Source organism: Mustela nivalis (genome assembly GCF_964662115.1).
Source record: "Mustela nivalis genome assembly, chromosome: 5".
NCBI lineage: Eukaryota > Metazoa > Chordata > Mammalia > Carnivora > Mustelidae > Mustela > Mustela nivalis.
This window is the reverse complement of record NC_139024.1, coordinates 74520484-74547322: the sequence shown is the minus strand read 5'-3', so window position 1 is coordinate 74547322 and position 26839 is coordinate 74520484. Positions and strand designations below refer to the sequence as shown.

At 44.5% G+C, this 26839-nt stretch overlaps 1 protein-coding gene across 1 annotated transcript; it reads right to left on the bottom strand.

Moving 5' to 3' along the window:
* HDDC2 (HD domain containing 2) lies at window positions 1-26839 on the bottom strand. Its single transcript, XM_082729998.1, has 6 exons — window positions 26668-26839; window positions 23895-24016; window positions 21832-21934; window positions 16913-16981; window positions 4433-4571; window positions 1-356 (listed from the first exon to the last, which is right to left on the bottom strand). The coding sequence occupies exons 1-6, from the start codon at window positions 26749-26751 to the stop codon at window positions 259-261; spliced, it is 615 nt and encodes a 204-aa protein (XP_082586124.1). The 5' UTR covers window positions 26752-26839; the 3' UTR covers window positions 1-258.

Here is a 26839-nt window from a genome sequence, read left to right as displayed (position 1 = left end):
TTAAGGTTTTAAATATTTATTTAGTGCCTACAAAGCTTCCCCCCCACAGCCTCCAGCCTTTCCAGGACATTTTCAGGACCACACTCTTTCCCAGCTTCTTTTATTATCCGGGCTGCATCACATGTTTCTTACTGGAGTCCGGGCAACGGAAAATAGACTCACATCTGGGAGATCCACACGGCAACAGTGCTAAACACAACGCCACGAAAATGAAAACTACAATGTCTGTCACAGGAGTGCAGCAGGAGAGAGGACATGTCAGGAGGTCGGCGTGCCAGGGGCAGCAGCTATCTTGGCGTTTCTTTCTGCCTCAAGTTCAGAAACAAGTTGGACTATCTCAGGGTGACTGAATTTTCCTGCAAGGCAAGAAGACAGGGAAAAATAAATTGACAAGAGAATCCATCAGTGTCTCCAGCTTGATCCCAGGCTTGTCAGGGGCTCGGCTCTGCTTCACTCTATGCAGGGGCTCTGCAGAACACAACTCCAGGTTCTGAAGATCACGCTCCGTCACCCGCATGCCTCCAAGCATTAGGGATGAGAATGTCCCATTAGGCAGAGCTAAGAGAAACCTCACCAGGCTGCCTCTGAATGCATCTACCAGGAACTACAAAGAAACTCGGGTAGGACAGCACTCAGAGAACCGAGAGCAATCCCTGTCCCTTCTGAAACTGCAGTGGAGGGGAACAAAGCACCAACATCAGAAAGACTAGTAGGAAGACAGAAGGTCTAGGCTGTCCCAGGATGCAAACGTGCCTCTCTGCAAACACTTCTACACTGAAACCCACTGATCTATGCAGTCTTCCCTGGCCCTCAACCCTCCCAGATTTCTGTCCTGGGCAGCAACCAGCCTGCAAGCTATCTTCCCATGTAGCTGGCACATGGGAATATTACACCCACCATCCACTCCCTGTTTTTCTGTTTTTTGGAGGTTTTGTTTTATTTTTGTTTTTTTTGCCAGTGACTTTTATTGTTTACTGTTCATTCCACATTTAACTCTGTTCCATTTAATCCCTATTCCCAACCTCTTCTTTGAACCTTCCCTTCATCTTCTTGCCCTAATGTCTGGCTTGTCCTGAGGCTATGGCTTTCCCTGCAGCCTTGTTACACAGTGGCTATTTCCTCTCTCACATGGCTCTTGTTACTGGGCCTGGGGCTGCCCTCTATGCTCCCAGTTGCCTCCTGGCCATCCTCGGCACCAACACGTGGAAAGGTCATGCCATCAGACTATTACCACCATTCCACCAAAATAGCTCTTATTGAGGACATGCCAATTAGCTACATGTGGCTAAATCTGAAGGCTCCTCTTTACCCTCCTGAAACACTTTCTTCCCTTTGCTTTTGGGACCCCTGATTTTCTCATCTGAAACCTATCTTTCCCCCATCTTCTCCATCTAGTGGCAACTCCATTCTTCTGTCGTTGCTCAGACCAAAATCCTTGGACTTCTCTCATAAACACCACCACACAAATCTTGTCAACCTTTATATTCAGAATATAACCAGACTCTGACCACTCCTTCCTTTTTCTACCACCACCACCTGGCTCAAACCACTAGGAGACTGCAATGGCCCCAGTCAGTCTCCCCACTTCCAGCCCAAGTGACCATTTCAAAACACAGGTCAGATCACACTTGTCCTATAGTCCACCTTCTCCAAGGGGTCCCCATCTTGCTCAGAGTCCATGCCAACCTCCTATACTGGCTGGAGGGCCCCTGCCCACTTCTCTAGCCTCACCTGCAACCCTCTCCTCTCATCCACCCCCACAAGCCACACTGGCCTCCACGCTGTTCCTCAACATACCGAGTTTCAAAAAGAAAAGAGAAAAAGCCGTAAGTGCTGACTAAATTAGAGAATTAAAAATGTCTTATCAAACAAAAGCTTTTATGTTCCCTTCAAAATCCTCATAAGGGGGCACCTGGCTGGCTCAGTCAGTATAGCATGTGACTCTTGATCTCAGGATCATGGGTTCGAGCCCCACGCTCACATGGTGCAGTTTTCTAAAAAGAGAAATCCTCGTAAGGGTCACAGTGTACATCTTCATCTCTCCTTAACTAAACTTGTTTTTTTTCTTCAAGCATTATTGGGATAAGTAGGAAACCATTCTTACATCAGTTTTCATTACTTATAATTATTAATTTTTTTTTAAAGATTTTATTTATTTGATAGAGAGAGATCACAAGCAGGCAGAGAGGCAGGCAGAGAGAGAGGAGGAAGCAGGCTCCCCGCTGAGCAGAGAGCCCGATGCGCAGCTCGATCCCAGGACTCTGAGATCACGACCTGAGCCAAAGGCAGCGGCTCAACCCACTGAGCCACCCAGGCACCACCTAATTATTAATTTTTTAATAGAGTAGTGCCCCAGAGTGGAAAGTAAATTGAATTTTAACCTCAGTTCAGCTGAGGACCCATCAAACTCTCAGTTCAAGTTTCTTCCTCAATAAAATGTGCACTTTAAACCAGATGACCCTCCTACATCCCATTTTTTGATTCTTCTAGGAGTTTCATGTTTCATTTTCTATTTTTCACTGTGAATATATCAAAATAGAAAATGATAGCATTAAAATGCAAAGCACTACACAGACATGATTTGTATTTTAGTTACATTATTGGCAAAATATGCTACCTTGGAACCTAATCATTGCTTACAATGGGTCGGCAAACCTCTGTAAAGAGTAAGACAGTAAATACTTTAGGCTTTGTAAACTATGTGGTCTCTGTTGCCAGCTACTCAAGTCTACTCAATTCTGCTGCTGTGGCTGTAAAAGCCACAATACATAGACATAGCCACAATACATAAAGACAATACATAGAGAATGAGTGTGGTTGTTTCAATAAAACTTTATTTATATGAACAAGCAGCAGTCCAAACTTGGCCCATGAGCCCATGGTCTGCAGATCCCTAGTCTAGACTGCTACTCTAGTTAACTCAAGTCAGATATTTTTGAGCACCACCTGTATCAAAAAGAGATGGGACAAACCTGGTCTTGGCCCTCAAAGAGTTTACTATGGTGTAGGATGAGCAACTGGAGGTCTGGGAAGAGACCCAACAAGAAACATCACTAAAGAGAACACAAGTCAGACTGTCACAACACTGTGGAAAGCTCTAGACCAAATGGAGACTGAGCAAAAAGAAGGGAACGCCTCATTCTGATGGGGAGGATCACAAGAGGAGACCAGGGAGAGGAGTGGCCTCAGATGGGAGAGCTTTTGAGCACAGAAGTTTTAAAAATGAAGATATGATAATAACTATGTCTGCAGAGGAGGAAAACACTGTGATCTGCAGGAAGAGCTGGGAGCCCGGCTGGCGGAGTTAGCAGGTGATGACAAGAGTCCATACAGAAATAACAAGGGCCTCGTCTGAGGCAGAGGAAGTGGGGCTGGAAAAGATGGAAGGAAAATCGAATCAACCTCGTGATGAAGCATGTCATATCCTGAAGCCCCGCTTGTGAGCCGGGAGTGACATGAAGTCCTGCGAAGTTTCAGAGGGGCACTCTAGCAGCGCTCTGAGGGCAAATGGGGGTCGAGCTGAGCCTGAGGGACTCCGGAGTTGAGGTGGGGGAGACGAGGAAGGACGGAGCTATGCTCCAGGGAGCCACACAGTCAGCAGTCCTACAGGTACAGAGCTTCGCCAGGAATTGTATCACAATGAAGACAGCAAAGGCTTATTGCCCGGTGTTATTCTAAGCACCTCGCACTAGATCCTCAAATAACCCTATAAAGTAGATTCTATAATAATCCTTATTTAAAAAAAATTTTTTTTTAAAAAATCTCCATATCCAGCGTGGTCCTCAAACTCACAACCCTGAGATCAAGAGTTGCGTGCTCTACTAACTCAGCCAGGCCAGTTCCCCTATAATTATCCTTATTTTAAAAATATGGGAACTAAGGCCCAGAGCCAGGTTAAGTAATTTGCTGGAGGTTACATGTGTTACAAGAGGCAGAACTAGAACCAGTTGAACTCGAGGTCTGCGCCAAGAAGCACTATAATGACCAGTGTCTTCAACTGTTTGGGGTTTTCTACTTTTAACATCTCTTTTTCTACCTCCATCTTCTATGACTTTACTTCTATCAAGCACGTCCAGATTATAAGGCACTTTCATAGATATTCTCTCTTAAATCTCAAAACCCACCTTTGACTCCAATAAGTAAGCTCCATGCTTTCCACTTTTCAGGGAGGATACAGAGAGGCCAGGACACCGCCCAGGGGTGCAGAGCCAGGTGGGAATGTGAACCTGGCTTGTGGCTCAGGGCCCAGGGTGCCAGTGCTCTCACACACCAGGCTGCGCCTCCCTGGGAAGCCCACCATGTCCCAGTCAGATGCTCCATAGGAAAGTGTCATTAGAAGGTAACGACAGCGGATCCCACTAACGCGCCGTCAGTCACTACACTAGGAGTGAGGCCAGCTACAACAGTGTTTACTGAACACAACCCAGGGTACCTGCTGTGGAATCATAGAAATCCTGCAGCCTCCCGGGTCTGTCCTCTAGGTCTTCATACTCGGATGCCTGCAGAATCATCTCACATTGGTCCAGCTGCTTCACAAACCTGGCTTCTGCACTTGACTGGCTCTCATACTCCTAAGGAAAGAGACCACGAACACAGCATGGTCAGAGCTGCGGGACGGGGTACTCCAGGTGAGTTCTGATTCTAGTATTGAAATCAAACTCGTAGCTAGAAACACATTCTGTATTGGCCACCGCACCCACAAGCCCGTCGCAGAGACACTGCCTCTGTGACGTCCCCGCTCACTCTCAGCACCCCGTGCAAGAGGGATGTGCTTGCCATTCTGTACAGTCTGCCAGATGCCCCCAGAGCCCCAGCTGTTCGTTTCGACACTCCAAGCATTCTTCCTCTCAGCTGGTACCTTGTCTTCGAGATCGTCATTTCATCCACCGGAGTGGTGGTCTTTTTTAACTTCCAGCTACTATTTCATCACATGCTTCTCAAATTACTTCCCTCCCCATGTAAAAACTGTCAGACTTCCTTGTGAATTTCTAGTGAATTTCTAGCTTTCTCATTGAATTCTGGCGACCCCTTTACAATGGAAACCTCTGTCCTTGCTTTCCAAACAGGTCCCCCTGGGGTATGACTCTGGAGGACACAGGCAAGACCGGCAGGTTCTTTGTGCAACGGCGTGTGTGTGCCCGTGTCCTGGTCACATGGTGGTGCTAAAGGCAGTGGACCGGGAGCAGCTTTTTTGCCTTTCCTCTGCCCTCCGGTCCCTCCCTCCTCAGTGCAAACCTGACACAAGAAGCTCCAGGAGGGCTGCTTCGTAGAGCAGGACACCTGTCACACAACCACAAGTCCCAGTTAATACTATATAGATTCGTTTTTCTATTAAGACCAGAGTGTTCCCAACTGGTTTCCCTGCAAAGTTCTCATTTGTAATTCCACCCCAGATGCGTCCAGATAATGAGCCTGTCATGCTTTCTTGGCAGGGTGATGTGATGTGAATCACTTAAGGTTTCTCGATTTTTATTAGATGTCTTATTCTTACAAACGCAGCTATGTGGATTTTGATAGAGCTGAAAAGTATACAGGGAAATCGTTTTAATATGATACCAAATACATTTTGTTTAACTTCAAAGGCCCTTAAAAATACTTGTCTTTATTTAAATACTTATTCACATTTAAAATCATGTATTTATATTTAATAATTCAAGTTCCTTATTCAACAAAAAAGAAGTGGAATGTACTCAAGGCACAGCAGTTCAGGATTTTTCTCTTATTGGAAGTAAGAAAAAAAGATTTCAAGACCATTAAGCAATGACCACACACTGTATAACAAATTCTGGTGAAATTACATGTTTCTTTTAAAAATATAAATTGTTGGGTTTTTCCTCAAGAAGCAATGGTACAGGCACTTTCCAATTTCATTTTCCAACAATGAGGCAGGGCAAGGAAAACAGTGAGGCCAAGAAAGCTCTAGAAGTAAGAAGACACCATGGCATCTTTGAGAGCTTAATCCAAGCAGTTTCTCATGACAGGAGGCAGAATTAATTGTAGGAAGAAGAGGCTGAAGGCAGGTGAAGGGTCAGCTCCTGAAAGGCCCTGTGGTTTGTGATAAGGGGTTTTCAGCTTATCAGGCAGCGACTGGACGTCACTGGAAGGTTTCAGGCCAGAAGGGTCATGATCAGATCTGTGCTTAGAAAGATCATCTTACCTTCCGTGGGGAAAATCTGCTAGATTGGAGGCAGAAAAATCGGGCTCTGAGACTTGGTAGCACCAGCAGAGCAGCTAGGAGAATCTGGTCTGGTCTAATCTCATGGCAGTGAAGATGGGACAAGTGGGCAGATTTGAGAGACACTAAGGACAAAGAAGTGAACCAAAATATGAACGTGGATGGAAGGAAAGGCTGAAAAGGACTTCCTTGTTTCTGGCATGGGTAACTCAAGAGGGAGCAAAGGGGAGAAAAAGAGACCCAAAAAACTGACAGAGCAAAGAAAGAGCAAAACCAAAACCTAATGAATATTTATAACAAAACTACAGAACACAATGTTACCATGAACCATAAATTATATGGGAAGTGGGGACAAATGACCTCTAGCCATAAGTCCTGCTTTCCATCAGCAGGAGCAACATGGCATGGGACGGACCGGAAAATAGGAGACCCTCAGCTCCAGCAGCCGCTGACGCAAGCCCAGCCCTGGTGAATTTGCCAGCCTGACCTGCAGGGGGCTCTCTCCAGAACAGGGCCCCACAGAAAGAGAAACTGCTGGGGGCGGAATCAAAACTGAGTGGGGTCAGGATAACAAGAAGAAAAGAAAAAGTCCAGATAAAACTGGGGAAAGAGAACAAAGCCAGGGAATCTCTGAACGCAGGCCACCATATACTTTAACAGTACATTAAAAAAAAAAAAAGAATGAAAGAAAAGAAAAAGAAAAAACAACAAAGCAGGCAAGGAAGTTCTGTGAAGTTCAAAAAGTTATCTGGGGGCAAGTGGGTGGCTCAGTTGGTTAAAGGTCCAGCTCTTGGTTTCGGCTGAGGTCACGATCTCAGGGTCGTGGGATCAAGCCCTGCATCAGACTCTGCACTCAATGGGGAGTCTGCTTGAGATTCTCTCTCTCCCTCTCCCTCTGCCCCTTTTTCCCCTCTCAACCTAGTAAATAATTTTTTTTTTAAGTTATCTGAACCAAGTTTCCTTCCACAAGTCTGGGAAAACTAGTTGTGTATCAAAATGAGCAACAAAGATCAGAAAGCACAGAGATCAGGTCCCATACAAACCTACCAGAAACTAAAGAAAGCAAGGAGCAAAATGACATCTCTACAGACAATTCACATCAGAAAGACATCCTTAGTTTTTGCTAAAAGGATCAAATCTATAAGAAACTATTTCAAAAATAACTAAAAGATGCTAAGAAAATGTTAAGACATGAAAGAACCATATAGAAAACATTAGAGATAAAAGAAAAGTCATTTTGCAGTGAAGGCTAAGCAAACAGAAACACAGGGATACTTAAACATACCTTAAAAGAAATAGAAATTGAAAAGGTTAGGTTTAGAAGCCAAAAAGATATGAAGGAGATGTAAAGGATCTGAGGGAAGGTGACAAATATCAAAGATGGGCAAAGAAGAACCAATATACAGATATGTCAGCATTTTGGAGGAAAAAAGGAAACCAAAGTAAAAGAAAAACTATTCAAAAATTTTTCTTGAAATTAATTTTTTTTAAATCTGAAAGTATATATTGAACACATACACTAAGTAGCTAAGGATATTTACCCAGAAGGACCAACAGCAAGACACAGTCTAATAAAATTACCATATATATGAAAAAAAAAAAATCCTTCAGACACCTATGCAGAAAAAGCACTGGACATATATAAAAAAATAAAATTATTAGACTTTGCTTTATGAGCAAAGAGAATGGGAGTGATGTTTTTAAGACATTCAAGCAAAGAAACTGGGAGCCAAGGATTTTCTTTTATCAAGTGAAACTGACCTTCCAGTATAAAGAACACAGAGGCAAGTTTAGAACATATTGTTCCTGTGAGCCTTTTTTGAAGAAACTACAAGAGGACAAGTTTCAGACAGCCAAAATGACCAGGACAAACTGATGTAAGGACAGGTAGTGAGCATCAACAGATACTTGCAGAACTAAGATTCAATGAGGTGTAAGAAACAATACGTTATGGTTAATGTAATGTAATGGTAATGTAACAATCTAGACAGAATACGATCTCGGTAGAGTACAATGACCAAAAAAACACAGGAATAATAGAGATAGCAGAGGCAAAACAGTTTTTAAACTGTTTTCAGTAAATGGAATTGATGATTGTGCTATATACAATTGTTATTCTGAGATGGGTACATGTGTAGAAAAGGATAAAGCCCATATAATCAGGATTCCTTGTGTGGAAGAAAGGATAATGTAGAGGAGGTGAAGACATACCATACAAGAGATTAAGTAAAAACCATGCAATACTGTATTTGAATTGGAAATATCATCATGAACCCACAAGGCAGATACACACATGTACCCTAACTCTGTCCATTAAAAAGCATAAAAACCATAGACAACCCAGGAGCAGCAAGCACCCGACTACACATATTGTGGTCTGGAAATTACACTGCCTACTGAAACAAACTGTCTGGCTGTTGCAGATGAGTGAGGCTGGACTACACCGCCTGCTATAAAGGAAGTGACCAAAGTCAATACCCTACTTTTCCTAGATGAACTGCAACAGAAGAGAGGAGGAGGAGGAAGGAAGGAAGAGGAAGCCTCTGCGGGTACAACTACTTCAGCTACTAAATAAAAACAGGACAAAAATAGTATATTACAATTCTCAATGGGATGAAGGGATGTAAGCATCAAGAAAAACCAGACATTATGTACCTCACAATCGAAGACTCCAACACCATCTACAGTTTTGCCAAAAAGATCCAATGTGAGTCTGATCCAGCTCTGGATTCAGAGGCCAATGTGCAGAAAATAAAACAGAGGAACAGAACTGCATCATGAGTGTGCAAAACCCAGACTATGGAAAACTCTTTAAGCCAAATGCTCTGGATTCTTCCATAGATAATTTGTAAGAAAGAGAAAGAGATGGGCTGGGGGTCAGAAGGGAGGGGGAATTGTAGATTAAAGATTTAAAAGATACATCAAGCTTTTAAAAAAATGGACAGGACTGGGGCGCCTGGGTGGCTCAGTGGGTTGTAGCCTCTGCCTTCAGCTCAGGTCATGATCCTGGGGTCCTGGGATCAAGGCCCGCATCCGGCTCACTGCTCAGTGGGGAGCCTGCTTCCTCCTCTCTCTCTGCCTGCCTCTCTGCCTACTTGTGCTCTCTCTCTCTGTAAAATAAATAAATAAAATCTTAAAAAATAATAAAAAATAAAAATAAAAAAACTTTAAAAATGGACAGGATTAAACTAGAATGTAAGAGGATGACTACTTGGGTCACAAAACCATAAGGAAATTCAGGTGATCCCTGTGAAAATCAGGGCAGTGGTTACTTTTGGAGGAAGGGAGTGGTTGGCCTTGGTCAGGGTACAAGAAAGGGCTTCTTGTGGCAGTGGCACAGTTCCAGATCTTTTTTTTTTAAAGATTTTATTGATTTAGGGGGCACCTGGGTAGCTCAGTGGGTTAAAGCCTCTGCCTTTGGCTCAGGTCATGATCCCAGGGTCCTGGGATCGAGCCCCGAGTCAGGCTCTCTGCTCAGCAGGGAGCCTCTTCCTCCTCTCTCTCTGCCTGCTTCTCTGCCTACTTGTGATCTCTGTCAAATGAATAAATAAAATCTTTTTTAAAAATTTTTAAGATTTTATTGATTTATTTCACAGAGAGAGAGTGAGCACAAGCTGGGGAGCTGCAGGCAGAGGCAGAAGCCAGTTTCCCACAAAGCCTGATGCAGGACGCGATCCCAGGACCCCACCCCAGTGGAAGGCAGATGTTTAACCGAGTGAGCCACCCAGGTGCCCCGCGACAATTCCAAATCCTGATGTAGGCGGTAGTTACAAGGATGTTATCCTTCCAGTAACTCATTATGCTATACACAGGTGTTTGTGTCCTTTTCTGTGTTTTACTTTTCAATAAAATGGTTTTAAAAATAATAAAAATGGCTGAAGAAAATGAGGATGCCAGGAACCAGCTGAGCAAGATATTTAGGTGGAGCTGCTGGATTTGTGAGTCTGGAGCTGAGGAGGAAGATGTTCAGGAGAACACAGAGAATTATCAGGATGTGACCCCGGAAGCCTGGGAGGAGTTTGCAGAGAGCAGGAGGCCAAGGACACAGCCCTGGGAAGGGAACGTCGGCCCTGACCAACTTGGCCAAGAAAGAGGGACACCTGCACAAACTCAGAAAGAGCTCGGAAGGTACAAAGAAAATCTGGAGGCAGCAACGTCAGAGACCTGAGGGATGAGACAGCTGCAACGAGCCAACACCGGTGGCCCAGGCGTCAGGGGCACCTGGGCGACTGGCAAGACTCCCCCAGATGGAGCCACACAAGGCAGTCCGTGACCGCAGCCAGAGCTGCGCCTGGTGGGCCCAAGTCACAGGGCGTCCTGCAGGCCATGGAGACAAGGCCCTATGTGGTGGTGAAGCGAAGGAGGGAAATGTGCTGTCCAGGGAAGTTTATTTCAAAATAGGGTACAGAAACATTACTTACGAGGCTTACAAAAAGCTGAAAAAGTTCCATCTGGAAGCTTTTCTTTTCTCACTGAAGGAGGCAAGCTTATTTGTTATCAGCATGGGGAAAGAGTGACAAAGCAGGTGGAGGAAGAGAGGGGTGGGCAGCTGATGTGGGGCCAGAGATGGAGAGGCTGCATGGTGGCTTCTGGCACCTGAGAAGGCTCAGCAGAGCCTGCTGTGTGGGAAGTGAGGGACGCCAGTCCCTAAGGCAGGGACAGGCTGCATCAGCATTCTGCAGCCTCTGGCTGGGACTCGGGAGCCAAATGATCCAAAGGACTCGGACTGGAGTTCTGAGAAGCAACAGTAGAACAAGGAGTTCAAGCAGAAAAGAGATACAGTCTGGGTCCTAAAAGGGAAGAGAAGGGAAGGAAGGGGCAGGGAGGCCAGAAGTCTCCTCCCTCTCCCCTGGAGACAGGCCGGTGGGCGGAAGCGTTAGAAGAAGTTTCTCTCTTGCGTCTTCCACTCCACCACCTCCTAGTGACTCTCCCTCAGGGACCTAGGATCCTCATGGCGCTCTGCATCAAACTCCCCAATAAAGTACTGCACCTGAACCAGGAAGTCCTTGGTATGGAGACTTTTTTAAAGGGTACCTGTAGACCCACAGTATCTCCAACTGACTGAACTTGGGGCAACAGGGTGAGAAAATTGGGGGCAGGTGGGTACGCCAAGCATCCTGCCTGAGGAGCAGCTCCTGCTCTGTCTGGGGACTCACAAGGATACTTCTTTAAAGGGAAAGGCAGGTGGTGGGGGAACAACTTTCTGTGATACTCAGAGAAAAATGACAGTGTTTTCTCTTGACTTGCTGAAATTTGATTTCACCCTTCTATGACCAAGAAAATTTATAATCAAGGACGTTTAACTGCATTAAACAGACATGACCCTCTGTGCTGACAGTTATTTATGGTGGCGAAGAGCTATGATTAAGATTTCATAAATCAATCAACTGGCATTTTCTATGTAAGTTGTACTATTCTAAGTTCCCCGGATACAGAATGACCATACTTTCTTAAACCAAAATCAGAACATACAGACTGGAGACGGAGGAAAGATAGAGCTTACCATGCATCAGGCAACATTCCAAGTCCTTTCATATATTAATTAATTTGATTGCCATACAGTCTGTAAAATAGGTATACTAGTGCTATTGCCGTTTTATAAATGAGGACATTGAGTAAGTTGTCCAAGACCATACTGGTAGTAAACAGAGTATCTGAACCCTGGAAACTGGATACTGAAGTCCAAGTACTAACGATGGACAAAATTATAAAAATGCTGAAGTTAATATGAGAGTCTGTATACTGGGATGAATAGTGTTTTCCAAAATTTCATGTCTACCTGGATTCTATGGATGTGATCTTATAAGATCTTTGCAGATGTAATCAAATTAAGATAAAGTCATACTGGATTAGGATGGGTACTAATCCAATGACTGGTGTCCTTATAAGTAGAGAGACATTTGGGTGTGGATATAGACACGGAGCGACCACCACCTGACTATGGAGGCCCAGATTGGAGCGATGTGTCTGTAAGGAAAGGAATGCCAAAGCCAGAAGAGGGATCTCTCAGGGGGTGCCCGGGTGGCTCAGTGAGTTAAGCGTCCAACTCTTGATTTCAGCTCAGGTCATGATCTCATGGGTCATTAAATCAAGTCCCAAACTGGGCTCCTCACTGAGTGTGGACCCTATTTAAGATTTTCTCTCCCCTGCCCCTCCCCATCCCACTCACACACACTCTCTCTTTTAAAATAAATAAATAGGTAGATAGATAAGTAGACAGGTAGACAGAAAGAAAGAAAGAAAGGAAAATGGAAGAGGCATCTATGAGAAGCCCAGCAGAGGATTTGGGACTTCTAGTCTCCAGGACCATGAGACAATAAATTTCTCTTGTTTAAAGCCATCCAGATTTCTGGTAATTGAAATTTACCAGCAGTGCTAGAACACTAAGAGAGTCTCTTACTACAAATAAGGTAGTGATATGGTGTCAATATGCTAAACCTGTAAGTGCTTGTTCAGTTAACCACCACACTGCATTGTGAGAGAAGGAAAATGTTGAACAAGGAGGCAGGCTTTGTCACCTGCTACCAAAGAGACCCTAGGACACAGGTGTTCTTCTAGTTTCAAATTTACAAAATTCTAACAGACACAGTAAAGAACTAAAGAGACAGAATACAGAGGTAATTAAAAAATAGCTAAGAATATGAAAGTAGCCATTACATAGTACCAAAGGTATGAGAGAGAGAGGAAAAAGACAGAGAGAGGATGAGAATGAATTAGTTTTCAAGGGCTGCTATAAAAAGAACCACATCCTGAGGCTTAAGCAACAGAAATTTATTGTCTCATAACTCTGGAGGTAAAAGTTGAAATCAAGGTGTTGGCAGGATTGGTTCTTTCCAAGGGTGGAGTGGAAGATCTGTTTCGGGTCCTTCCCCTTGGCTTACAGAAGGCCTCCCTCATATTCACATGGTGCTCCCCCAATATATGTCTCTGTGTCCAAGTTCCCCTTTTTATAAGGACACCATCATATTGGATTAGGACCCACCCTAATGATCCCATTTCAACTTGATTACCTCTGTAACAATTCAATCTCCTCCCCCCCCAATTTTTTTAATCCTATCTCAAAAAAAAAATCTCCACAGTTATAATTTCCTCTTTGGAGAATACTTGAAATAATATAGTTATATTTCAAGGTGAACAATAAAAATTTGAAATATAATTATTTTAAAAAAAACTCCTTCACAGTATCAAGAAAAAGCCCTGTCAATTCATTCAACATATACTGATTGCCTACATCATGTATTATATTTTACTAGGTATTGAGAATAAACTATTGAATGGAAAAGAAAAAAAAATCTTATCTTCAAATAAGAAATAAGGTCTTATTCGGAGGTACATGTGAATTTTAGGGGGACACAACTCAATCCATATCAGAAGAGGGGAGAGGATTATCTTCTTCTGAGGTACTGCCTAGAGCTAGGCTTTTTTGTCAGAAGAGTCTATGGGCTTTGAGAAACATGTATTATGGAGAGTGATAGTCCAGTTCTTGAAATACAGGCTTTAATAGGCACAGAATGGGAAGAAATGGTCCAAGAAATGAGACAATTCTAATGTTTAACACTCTCTCTACAAAATAATATTAGATGTTAGGGATGTCCATTTTCCTGATTTCTAAATAAACTTAAATACACATGTGCCCGCCAGCGTCGGCACCCACGTACGTATGCACATTCTTCCGTGGAGAGTAAACACTGGGACTTATTTGTAGATTCAGTCTGTACCTCTGGGCCCTAGTGACCTTACCTTCTTGACCTTACTTCATTCATAGGGATGTATGAATTGCTTAAGGAAAGTTTAAGAGCCATGAATACTATTCTTGGTGAATAAATCTCTATAATTCTATCTGAAAAATGTGTTGCTGCTTATTTTTTTTTAAAGATTTTATTTATTTATTTGACAGAGAGAAATCACAAGTAGTCGGAGAGGCAGGCAGAGAGAGAGAGAGGGAAGCAGGCTCCCCGCTGAGCAGAGAGCCCGATGCGGGACTCGATCCCAGGATCCTGAGATCATGACCTGAGCCGAAGGCAGCGGCTTAACCCACTGAGCTTATTTATATGGTCTTCATTTCCCCCACTCTGGCTCTTCATAGAAAAACAAACTCCCAAACCTCCTAGAGTATGCAAACGTGATGTTCATGCCAGAAAGCAAAAAGCTCGCAATTTTTCTCCTCCACACCAATCAACATCCCACAGTCTTACCAATGAAGTTATTTAATTCCTTGCTATTTTCTTTTAAGCTCTTGGCTGGCCCAGCAACAATTCTCAAGAAATTGAGAACTGTCGGGCGCCTGGGTGGCTCAGTGGGTTAAGCATCTGCCTTCAGCTCAGGTCGTTATCTCAGAGTCCTGGGATCGAGTCCCGCATCCAGCTCTCTGCCCAGCGGGAAACCTGCTTCCCCTCTCTCTCTGCCTGCCTCTTTGCCTACTTGTGATTTCTCTCTCTGTCAAACAAATAAACAAAATCTCTAAGAAAGAAAGAAAGAAAGAAAGAAAGAAAGAAAGAAAGAAAGAAAGAAAGAAACTGAGAATCGTCACATTCCAAGTGGCCAACTGTGTACCCGGCCTGAAATCTTCCTTAACAAGCTTAATTAACTCAACCAATGACTTTTACAAGATCATAAAACTATCACTTGTTTGGGGGGCTATCAAGTCACTTAATGCTCTGAATTTTATATATATTTTTTTAAATCCAAAGTCTTTTTGTCATGTTTTCACTTGGAAGCTACTTAATTTAAGGAGATTTTGCAGTAAATTGAAAGTAAGTTAATTTTTGTAATTAAAGTAAATTTTGCAGTAAGTTTTTTTGAGCCAGTTGCTGATTGCTAACTGAGAAAATAATTTAACAGATACTGCCACTGTGTTCACAATAATTAGGGGACACAAGGGTGCCAATTCTTATAAAATGCTTTCAAATTCTGGGAGTCTTTCCTTCTTAGAGACATGGGATTAGTTTCATAAACTCACTGCCATTTTTTTTCTTCCTGTGTATGAAATGCAGCCCAACTCCACTCCATTATCCTCAATCCTCATAGTGTTCCAGAAGTTCACTTGCGAGTATATACTTTGGCACAAGGGACTCTTATCCCTGAAGCAACCCCGTTATAACTAGTAACAGACGCCACCTGAGCCAGCCTCCGGCTAAAGGACATGCATATTTTGCTAGATTTAATTTTCACAATTATTTGGCAAGGCAGGCATTAATGGCCCAGTCTTTTACCTAAAAACCGTTTCAGTTTTCAGCATATTTTTAATTTAGAAAATATGGGACATACAGGTACGTGTTATAGAAAACCCCTAGTGGGGTCCAGGGCAGGCTCGGTTGCCAAACAGATTGAGTATTTCTACATTAAAGAATATTGATTTCACACTAAGGGAGGTGGGTCAGGGCAGGTGGACTCTAAACAACCTCATAGTGATTCAGGTAAGATTTTACTGTGTGAGATCAAGTTACATCAGGTTTTGTTTTGTTTTTGTTTTTGTTTTTAAATGGCTCCCTGAACTGTGTAGATTTCCTAACTGCAGCTAAGGGCCTGTGGAGCTGTATTCCCACGTTCTAGGAGAAACAGGCCGGCCAGAGCCAAGCCCCTCACCTCAAGAGAAGTGGGGTTCAAATCCAGGTCTCTCTGGAGCCCAGCCCTGCCCTCTGCATCAGAGCCTGCTGCCTCACAAGAAAAGGATGCTTAAGTCACCCCCAATCCAGCTAAACCACAGAAATGACAGCATGCCACAGAACCAGACCACTGAGTAAAATGGCATTTTTTAGGAGACACATCTATTCAGCGTTCAACACTGACGCTTTCTCAACCTGTCCCCCAGGCTTCCCAAATCAAGGGAAGAGCTGACCCGGCATGGCACGCTGGGCAATAGGAAGGGAACTCTGCCAGCTTTGCGGCTCAGGGGAGAGAAGGCGGGGCGGAGGGCGGAGGATGTGAAAGAAAAGGTGGAAAGTCAGCCTCTGAAGGCAGGAGCAGGGAGCAGGGCTTTGAAGGACCCGGGAGAAGTGAGAGTGTGAGGTAGCAATGTTGGAGGATAAGGAGGGGCACCAGGGGCTCCAGCAAGGAAGGACCAGTGTAGACTGGAAGGAAGTGAGAAACTGCGGTAGACGAGGGTCTGTTTGCTGTTGTTTTCCCTTCACAAATGAAAACCAGCACTAAGAGTGAGGAGCAATGGGAACACAATGGCTTTCTTGGCTCTTTCCACTCTTCCTCCCTTTCCCTCCAGCCAAACGCCTCCCCACCTTGCCAGCAAGCTCTGGGTGGGGAGTGAACACCCACAGGGCCCCCCCTCTGTCCCCCAGGGGCATCCTGGCAGCACTTCACGTGGACCCGACTCAGCCCTGGACCACCCTTCCAGGTCTCACAGATGGGCAACAGGCTCAGAGAGGGGAATGTGTCCAAGGTCAGAGCCAGTGGTGAGGGTCCACGTTGTTTCCAAGGACCAGAAATGGGTAGGGATGACGTAGCGAAGGTGGCAAAGGCAACGCAACAGGAAATCCAGGGGACTGTGAGTCAGGATCTATGCCAGGCATTATGGTGTCAAGGGAAATGGGGAAACTGGACGGAAGAAAAATTTCTATGAGCCAGGAGAAATTCCTGCAGCAGCCAGGAGGTGAGAAACAGACACAAATCAGAAAGCAGTAAGTTAGAGACAGCTGTGATGACAATCTAAGTCAACTAAAACACTGAGGAGCCCTATAAATTCAATCACAATACATTAAAATGCAACCTATCATATATACTTACTTCCCAAAGTTCATAAAGTTCCTTCCTGAGATCCTCTGGGAGGAGCTGGGTCAGCTGCTTCATGGCTTCCTGAAATAACAGTTATTTTAATCATGATCACATTTATCTAGTGAACAACTCAACTACAAAAGCCAAATCATGGGCTCAAACTCTTGCAAATGGCTCCCCAAAGGGCAGAATCTCGGACAATATTTATGGCTTACAAGGAGGGCAGTTGTGCACATTAAAGAAACGTGTGTATTTATTCACGTGGGCTTCGCTGAGCATATGTTTTGTGGTCTGCACCACACTAGACACCAAAAAAAGGACAAGGAAGGAGGAGGGTGTGAGATGATTACAGAAATATCAGAAGTGAGGCCAGGGATTTTACATCTTATGGACGAATGGCAAGATGCCTGTGTAAATTTCCAAACAGAAACATACTAAAGTTCAAAACAAACCTGAGAACAAGAACAGGAAAGTAACACTGAATTACAAAGCTCAAAACTGTTTGTATATTACTGTATTCATTTTCTATTCTTAATGTTTTTATTGCATAACATAAAGCACCATACAAATGGGCAGTTACCGTCATTAACATAAAGGAAATAACACGAGAGTATTTTGCGGGCTCACAGACACACGGGTCGAAAGGGGATATGATATTAAAAGACAATTAGCGGGACACCAGGGAGACTCAGTTGGTTAAGTGTCTGCCTTGAACTCAGGTCAAGATCCCAGGATCCTGGGATTGAGTTCCACATCAGGCGCCCTGCTCAGTGGGCAGCCTACTTCTCTCTCTCCCTCTGCCTCCAGCTCCCTCCGCTTGTGCTCTCTCTTTCTGACAAATAAATTTAAAAATTTAAAAAAAAAAAAAAGATAAGTAGCTACATCATCCAGGAACCATTCAAGAGCATCCCTGATCACTTCTTATTCTCCTTCTGTAAACATGTCCCGGCGTGGGAATCTAGCACCTCAGGAGGTTGCCCAAATGGGCTTTAGGCAGCTCTGACAGAAAATACTTTCTTATATCAAGGTGAAAACTGTCCATGAAGGTCTACCACTATGCCTACCTCCAACCCTCCAGCATCCCTTCCTCACACACAAACACAAGGTCAAGTGACCCAGCTGGACCAGAATCTGGAAGCCACAATGACTGGTCCACGGGAGGACCACATAACTCAAACCAGCCACTTGAGGGACATGTGCATGATTTGTCCAGCAGAGGCTAGAGAGAAAATACAGAATACAGAAAATACAGAATACAGAATACCACTACTCCCAGAGCAAACTGTATTTGTAGTGTCATGGATCAGCCTTAAGTAACTTCACCATCTCAAACGATCTGTAGCACCATGCCTCCCTCAGTGGTATCAAATTTACGGTAGGTTGTGTCTGCGTTCTCCCTTGTTTCTTTTTCATAAATTCTAGTAAAATGGTTGAGAAAATCTTTGCATTCTCAAAAATTAAGGGCGTCTTTATAAACAGATGGCCTTTCTCTACATTATTCCAAAAACACAAGTCTGTCCATTGCTTTTGTTTGAAAAGAATAAACTAAATAATATGTATTTATAGGTATGTAAAAACCCAAGCTTTTAGAGTATTTTACTCCAGCACCAAACAATGACTGATGTGTGCTCTGACCATAGTGGAAAGAATGGAATCACGCCTCTGTTGTGCCAGATACTCTAGTTCTACAAAGGCAGCCTAAGACTGAAATCAGCTTTTTGGAGATCACATCCAGTTACTGACTTACTGATAAACCTCCTGTTGAATAAAACCATCATGTGCTTTGAAAAACCAAAACAGATAACAAACATGTTGTTGTTCTCTTCTTGAAAACTGAAAAATGATTTTCTGGATCTCTACTCACTGATATCATTTGTTATCATACAATCCGACTGCGTTTGGAGACCTCGGACGTAGCCGATGCTCCTTATTTGGTAACACATGCCACAGAACTGTGCCCACCTTTTTAAATGAACCCTCCGAAAATGACTTCGCTAAACCCTGGGGTACCTGGCTGCGTACGTCAGACTTGCCCTCCCCATGTGAGCCCCGCTACCCTCACTTCTATATGGAGTTTTACCTGGTCCACACACTGATTTAGGGTGATAATTTTCCTAGCTTCCTCCCATTAGCAAAGCGTGCCAGGGATTTGCCAGAAGTCCTGACCTGCCTAAGCTTTCAGCAAACATCCTGGGTCAGTTCTGCGTCAGGCACCCAGAAAGCATCCCGCATCCTTCAGACATCACTTGTGGGGCTGAGCAGGATAGGAGTTCGCTGCAAAAGATTCAACTGGGGTTTGGGGCCTGACTTGCCTATGACTGGCTGTGGAACCCTGGGCAAGGTACTTCACCTCTTTGTCCTTCTGGTTTCGCATCTGTAAAATGGGGCTAATAATGGCATGCATCTACCGAGGGGGGGCTGTCGTGAGGATGAAACAGGTAACACAAAGCTTGTGGTGTCTGGCACATGATGACCACTCTCTAAAATGTTCACTATATTTTTCAGTTTCTCTATTTTGCCACATTCACTCCCATAATAAAGCTTGGTTCTCCTCCTTCTAACCTCTTGGTTCTTCAGCAACTTTCAGCAACTTGAACCCTGGCAGATACATACCTACGATGATTCTGCATTCTGACTTCATGTTTTTGTCTTCAAAAAGCAAAATGACCTGCTATCGCTGTATTCCCACCCTGAGTTCCACCCCAAGGGTGCCAGATGGTCCCTACAAAGCGTCATTCACCAGCTCGCGTTATAATACAAAGTCTGTTTTATCTTGTTTAGGGAGGGGGTCAGACAGTATTGCTTTTGGCCCTAAACTTTCTCTTCCGTGCCCTCATTTTCCCTTTCATCTTAATACCATATACTCTCCTCCAAAACAATCAGCCTTCCAAGTTCACCAAGTGTTTTCCTTCCCTCCTACTTCAGTTTAAGCCTTCCTGATGCAGTTGGCTAGCCCGTGGGCAAATCATGCTGCCCGATTCTCATTATGTGCATTCCACCCTGAGCCAAGAAATCCTCATTTAATTATCTTAATGCATGGTTCAGACATCCAAATCTTGTTCATAAACACCATCTGCATAAAGAATTATTCACCTTCCAGATCTTTCTCTCTGTTCCCAAATCCTAAGAAGCGGCAGAAAGAGGCAATGGACTCTCGGCCGTCTTCCAAGCCTTCTGTTTCTTGTCTAGAACCTGTGGTTCAAGATGCTTCCCCTGTCTCTCCAGATAACGGCCTCTGGGAAACGCAGGCGTGGGCAGCGGCCAGGAGGTATAATGAGGCTGGAAAGAGTCCCATCATTAGCAGGATAGGAAGCCCAATAGGGCAGAAGCACTCTCTCTCTGCTCATGCCCCAGGAGGCCCCTCCACGAGGTGTCACTGGCCAGGCCTCCCCACTGTCAAAACAGTGGCTGGTCTTCTCCCATCTCCAGGGAGTGGAGAGCCTGCCCAGGGATGCTGTTTTTCTCCTAAAGACTCTGACCTGCTCCGCTGGGGAGGAAACCTCAACTTCATGATCTACCTTCATGGGAACGGTTTGTCTCTCCTCCTTGCTCTGTGTCCCTGCACAGTCTCTGAGGACCCTCCGGTACTTGGATATACCATTTCTCCTCCACGATGTCTGGACTGACCCTTGACTAAAACTAGCCTGCATCCTGAAATGAGCTGTATAATTAGGGAGTCTTTTTCCCCATTCCTTTCGTCTTCAGCATGCCATCGCTCACATCCTCTGGTTCAGAGCGAACTCCTTTCTGCCGCTCGGTATCTTGAACTCATTGGTTTCTTTTCGTAGTAATTCTGCCAGTCAGTCCAGGAACTCTATTCACGTCAGTCTAGACTCCTACAGAGAAACAGTGCCTCGGCCTTCTCCCTCTGTATAGGCTGTCATGATACTGAGCCTAGATTCTGGATCTGTATTTTGGCAGGAAGAACGCTTTCCTTACACGAGTTCTCCTGTTCCCATAATGTCAGAATTCCTAAACTAGCATTCCTTGTGGACCTTCTTGCCTCTCAGGGGATAAAAATAGTGCAGGTTACTTAACTCCAGACTCCCCCAGCTCTGAGAACAGCTAGTCAAGCCCCCCTGCCCTGCTGAAGCATTTCAATGAAGGTTCTATCCACTGAGCAGTACAGGACCAATCTCCTGTAATAAAAGTAGCTCACAATAACCCTGAATTGAGAACCAGCCATTCAACATCAAAAAACAAAACAGCAACAACAACAAAAAACCTTCCTGGATCTTCTGACCTCTGCCTCAAATATGTCTTCCTCTTTGGCCCTGGGCTCTGGATTTAGAGTCCAAATTGATACTGATTTAATATTTTTCTGATGTTCCTTTCTTACTATTACAAATACTTTTCATTACTTCTAACCAATAAATCAAAGACTAATTGAAAATTCACAAGTAATTATAATAATGATTAGACTTGTGATTTTCAGCATTTTCCTCCAAAGAGCTTAACCAGGATGGAGAATTCCTTCCAGTTCTAGCTACTTCCCTTCTGCTAATGAAAGCCATACTATCTATGTCCACTATCTATGTCCACCTACTCATGAGAATAGAAACCCAACAGTTTCCTGTCCCTGTGTTAGACAAGGCCGAGAGCAGGCATACTTTCCTGATCTTGTGTTAAACAAGGTTGAGAACAACCAACACCAGTGCGCTACTTCTAGAAATCCTTGCTTCCAATCCAACGCTATTTTGTCTTACACTCTGTGCAATCTAACTAGTGGCCCGTCTCCTAAGATCCATCTGACCATCCTCCAGCCCAGACCCTCAAACCCTACAAATACCAGCTCCTGATTGCCACCTCCACCCCGAGACACTGCTCAGACTCTGTGCTCTGTCTTACTGCCACGGGTCCAACGAACTTAGCTTTGCTTCAGCAACAGTGGTCTCTGGTGGTCTCCGGTGGAGTCAAGAGTTAACACTGACCTCTTCTCGCCTATGTTTTTCTTCTTTGGGGACGTTATCTGCTGGCGCTATGTCCCCAACGATGCATTCGGCCATATCATGAACGAGGGCTAGGCGCACACATCTGACCAGATGAGAAATGATGAATGAGGACACAGTTAGATTCACTACAAGTTCCTTCTCTAGACTATCGTGAAGATGCATTTTTTTCCCCTCCACCCTTACAGGGTATTTTAATGAAGTATGTTCTAAAGTAATTCTCTTCTACTAACCAAAAATTCTGATTTGAAAGTGCTAGTTAATATGCAACACGATAAAACATGAATGCAGGGGAAACTGTTTCACATGAATTTTTTTGTTATTGTTTTAATGGCTATCACTTTAAAAGGTGGACAACTTCAGATGACAAAGCCAGGAGGGGATGATCTGGTTATGGCATTTACTTCCTGATACAAAACTCAGAACTAATCATTTCCCCAATATACTAGTTAGATGTCAAGATGAGGCTCTTTAGAGAGACATGGGCAGAGCAGGGCAGAGCAGGACAGATCTGGGTCCGAATCCAGCAACCATTTACTAGCCGTGTGACTTCTGCCAAGTGACTTAATTTCTTTAAATGTTCGGTTCTGTCATCCTTCATTTTATCATCTGTAAAAAAGGGGCAGTAGTACATCATAAGGTTGGTATAAGAACTAAATGGGATCCTGTGTGTTCCTGGCACATGTTGATCATTAGGCCAATGGCTATGATGATCAGTAATAAAGATTAGGCCTAACAACCTCCCCATGGTGTACCAACTGCAGCCGGTCTCCGTCACCAGTTTAAATCTCCAACTACTCTTGGGTTTGTTAGCTCTATTCCACAGCATGTTCATCTTGTGCTTTTTGCCCCAAATCCCACCTCTCTACCACCTATAGAGTAACAGGGCTCCTCAGCTCTCTAATGGAACTTTGCTACAATCAAACTGATTTACTTATCATTTCCAAAACAGACCCTTAATTTGGGGAGCTTCCGTTGTTATGCCCTCCTCTCTGCACGCTGTGCCTTCTACTTCCCTACCTGGTCAGCTCTTCAGAGATCACCTCTGATCCATTCCGCCCCCTCTATTAAGATCACCCAAGCACATGTCACCTCTTCTATTAGAATATCTTGCTAGTTTTTGTTTTTTTTTTTTTAATTTATTTGACAGACAGAGATCATAGATGGGCAGAGAGACAGGCATAGAGAGAGAGGGGGAAGCAGGCTCCCTGCTGAGCAGAGAGCCTGACGTGGGGCTTGATCCCAGGACCCTGAGATCATGACCTGAGTGAAGGCAGAGGCTTAACCCACTGAGCCACCCAGGGACCCCAGTTTTTTTTTTCTTAAAATTTTTATGTATTTATCTATTTTTTAAAGTAATCCCTAAGCCCAGTGTAGGGCTCAAACTCATGACCCCAAGATCCAAAGTCATGTGTTCTACTGACTAAGCCAGCCAGGCACCCCCAAGCTTACTAATTTTTGAACCTAACTAATTTGAACATAACTAATTTTGAACATAACTAATTTGGGGCTTTTTATAGAAGCCAGTTCGGACCTATGTCATTCCCAGGAGATTAACTTCTGTCTTACTTTGTTAGGAAACTGTGTCCTGTGCTCAAAAAGCATCGTAGACACCTGCTGACTGAAGTAGAGAATATCCTTTTCTCAGCTACCTCTTGCACATACTCCTCCAAAAAGTCACCCCACCAATGGGTGCTAGTATTCATGAAAGGGCTACAGCATACTATTACAATGACAGAATTTTAGACACAGCACACTCACTGTCAAGGCCCTGGAAATCGTATTATCACACTTCTGTCTTCTTGAGATCACGGCAGGCTCTATCACTTGCCAAGAAAAAACCCAGAACACACTTTACAGCTGAAGCAACCAACACACATAATTCCCCTTCCTACAGCCTGAACCTATATGGCTTGCCTCAAGTAATTTCTCTTGACAGATCAACTAAAAACTCTCAAGAATTAGATAAAGGCGTCAGTCACAAGAAGTGGCACATACCCACAGACCAGAGATTCTAACAAACATCAGAGTTCACGTTGGCTTACCTGTCTTTGTTAAGATGCTCATCTTTGGTCACCAGAGCCATAACTGCCATCCTGTACATGTGATCTGACACGCTCTCTGGCTTCTCAACATTTCTGTATACCCAGCCAGTCCGTGGGACTCTCTGATGAGAAGGAAGAAGAGAGAGAAGCTTATAAAAATGAGGATTTAATCTGCTATGCTCTTTAAGAGAAGCCCAAAGAATAGGGTATAGAAGCAGGGTCATAGTTTCTCAGGAAGTGTGGAAGAATGTTTAACTAACCAAATGATCAACATCTGGAATCAAACCAGTGGGGTTGGGGAATAAGAAGGAGGAGAGGGAGAAATAATTCACAAGTATACAGTGCAAGGGTCCAAAAGGTCGAGTTACTCTGCATTACTAAGGCATAAATTATGGAACATACATGGGTCCTTTAGACATAAAAATAAAACTATAAAATATTGTGTTTTCTTAGCTATAAGAGTTGAGACTCTTGCCTTCAAACAACCCCATTCAACACATGTAGAAAACACTGGTGAAAGCTCTGAACTTGAAAAAGTGAGTAACAGACGTCCCGGTCTGGAAGCAGAAAGGAGAAAGTCCTTTCTAATTGCTCCTGCTACCCCAGTCATGATTCTGCCTTCTGTTCAGATCAGGATGCGATCTTGTGAGACTGCATTTTCTCCCCAGGAGTCAACATTTCTGAAGAATTGTATATACAGTAGCAAGAGCGGCAGAATACAGATAATCTGCTTTTAACTTGTAGAAATTCTGCAAAATCTCCAGTTATGGGTAGAGGAGGATAAAATGGAAAGGGAGACCACACAGAATACAACTCCAGTGTGCACTACATAAAATATTCTGTTAAAAAAAAAAAAAAAGTCAATGGAACAGAATAGAGAGCCCAGAAATGGACCCTTAACTCTATGGGCAACTATTCTTCAAAAAGCAGGAAAAGAATGTCCAATGGAAAAAAGCCAGTCTCTTCAACAAATGGTGTTGGGAAAATTGGACAGCCACGTGCAGAAAAATGAAAGTGGACCATTTCCGTACACCCACACGAAAACAGACTCAAAATGGATAAAAGACGTCAATGTGAGACAAGAATCCACCAAAATCCTTGAGAACACAGGAAGCAACCTCTCTGAACTCAGCCGCAGCAACTTCTTCCCAGAAACATCGCCAAAAGCAAGGGAAGCAAGGGCAAAAATGAACTACTGGGACTTCATCAAGATAGAAAGCTTTTGTACAGCAAAGGAAACAGTCTACAAAACCAAAAGACAACTGACAAAATGAAAGAAGATATTTGCAAATGACATATCAGATAAAGGGCTATTGTATCCAAAATCTGTGAAGAACTTACCAAACTCAACACCCAAAGAACAAATATCCAAACACCCAAAGAACAAATAATCCAATCAAGAAATGGGCAGCGGACATGAACAGACATTTCTGCAAAGAAGACATCCAAACAGACACATGAAATAGTGCTCCACATCACTCAGCATCAGGGAAATACAAACCAAAACCACAATAAAATACCACCTCACACCAGTCAGAATGGCTAAAAATAAGTCAGGAAATGATATATGTTGGCAACCACGCAAAGAAAGGGGAACCCTCCTACACTGTTGGTGGGAATTCAAGCTGGTGCAGCCACTCTGGAAAACAGTATGGAGGTTCCACAGAAAGGTGAAAATAGAGCTACCCTACGACTCAGCAACTGTACTACTGGGTATATAACCTAAAGATACAAATGCAGTAACATGAAGGTATACATGCACCCCAATATTTACAGCACCAATGTCCACAACAGCCAAACTATGGAAAGAGCCTAGATATCCATCAACAGACGAATCGATAAAGCAGAGGTGATATAGATCTATAATGGAGTATTATGCAGCCGTCAAAAACCACAAAATCTTCCCATTTGCAATGACGTGGATGGAACTGGAAGATATTATGCTACGTGAAATAAGTCAGAGAAAGACAATTATTGTATGATCTGATACGAGGAATTTGAGAAACAACACAGAGAGAGGATCCAGGATCGTAGGGGATGGGGGGGGGGGGGGGGAGATGAAACAAAATGAAACCAGAGAGGGAGACAAACCATAAGAGACTCTTCATCTCAGGAAACAAACTAAGGATTACTGTTGGGTAAGAGGGTGGCAGGGATGGGTGGCTGGGTGATGGACATTGAGGAGGGTATGTGCTACGGTGAGTGCTGTGAATTGCGTAAAACTGATGAATCACAGACCTGTACCCCTGAAACAAATAATACATTATATATCTTTTTTCAAAAGTCTCTAGACTTCTAGAGGATTTAAAGCACCCACTTAACATCTGCCGGATTGATGGATTCTGCTCTTCCCACCAGCGGCTGCTCGGAGGCCCAGCAGAGGGGTCGTGAGCCCCACATGTGTTCTGGGCTGAAGCCGACGGGCAGGGAGGGTCCCACACATCACCGCGCCAGCTGCTCTCCAGAACCCTCACCGAGGGCAGCGCAGGCCTCCCGGATTTGCACCAGGCTCATCTCCCCACACAGGATTCCCCCGGCTCAGACTTCACTGGGCCTGCGGTGAGCCCAGCCGCCGCGCTTCCTCCGCCCACTGTGCAGGCGCGCCCAGGCGCCCAGGGGAGCTTCGGGGCCCACCCTGGCGAGGCAGGGAGGGCGCGAGGAGGGCGAAGGCCCCAGGCCCCGCCGGCCGCAGCTCGGGACGCGGGGGCCACACCGGCCTCTCCCCGCGCGCCGCTCGCCGGGCCCCAAACGGCCCCGCCCGGCGCCTGCTCACCTTGAGCTGCCCCACCAGCCGCAGGAACCGGAGCAGGTTCCGGGTCCCCCCGCCCGAAAGGGCCGCGGCGGAGGCAGACGCCATGCGGCCGCGGGCCCCGCAGGTCGGAGCAGGCCGCGTGGCCGCCGCCCGGAGCTCCTCCCCCTCCTCCGCCTCCGTCCTACCCCTGCGC

Bases quoted from the DNA above. Each gene is read 5' to 3' on its own strand.
- HDDC2 (XM_082729998.1), bottom strand. From the start codon at position 26,751: ATGGCGTCTGCCTCCGCCGCGGCCCTTTCGGGCGGGGGGACCCGGAAC. The intron at 21,935-23,894 runs GTAAGCCAACGT...TCATCTGGTCAG, and splicing joins GAGCATCTTAACAAAGACAG to ATGTGTGCGCCTAGCCCTCG. The intron at 4,572-16,912 runs GTAAGTATATAT...CTCTTTCCTTAG, and splicing joins AACTTTATGAACTTTGGGAA to GAGTATGAGAGCCAGTCAAG.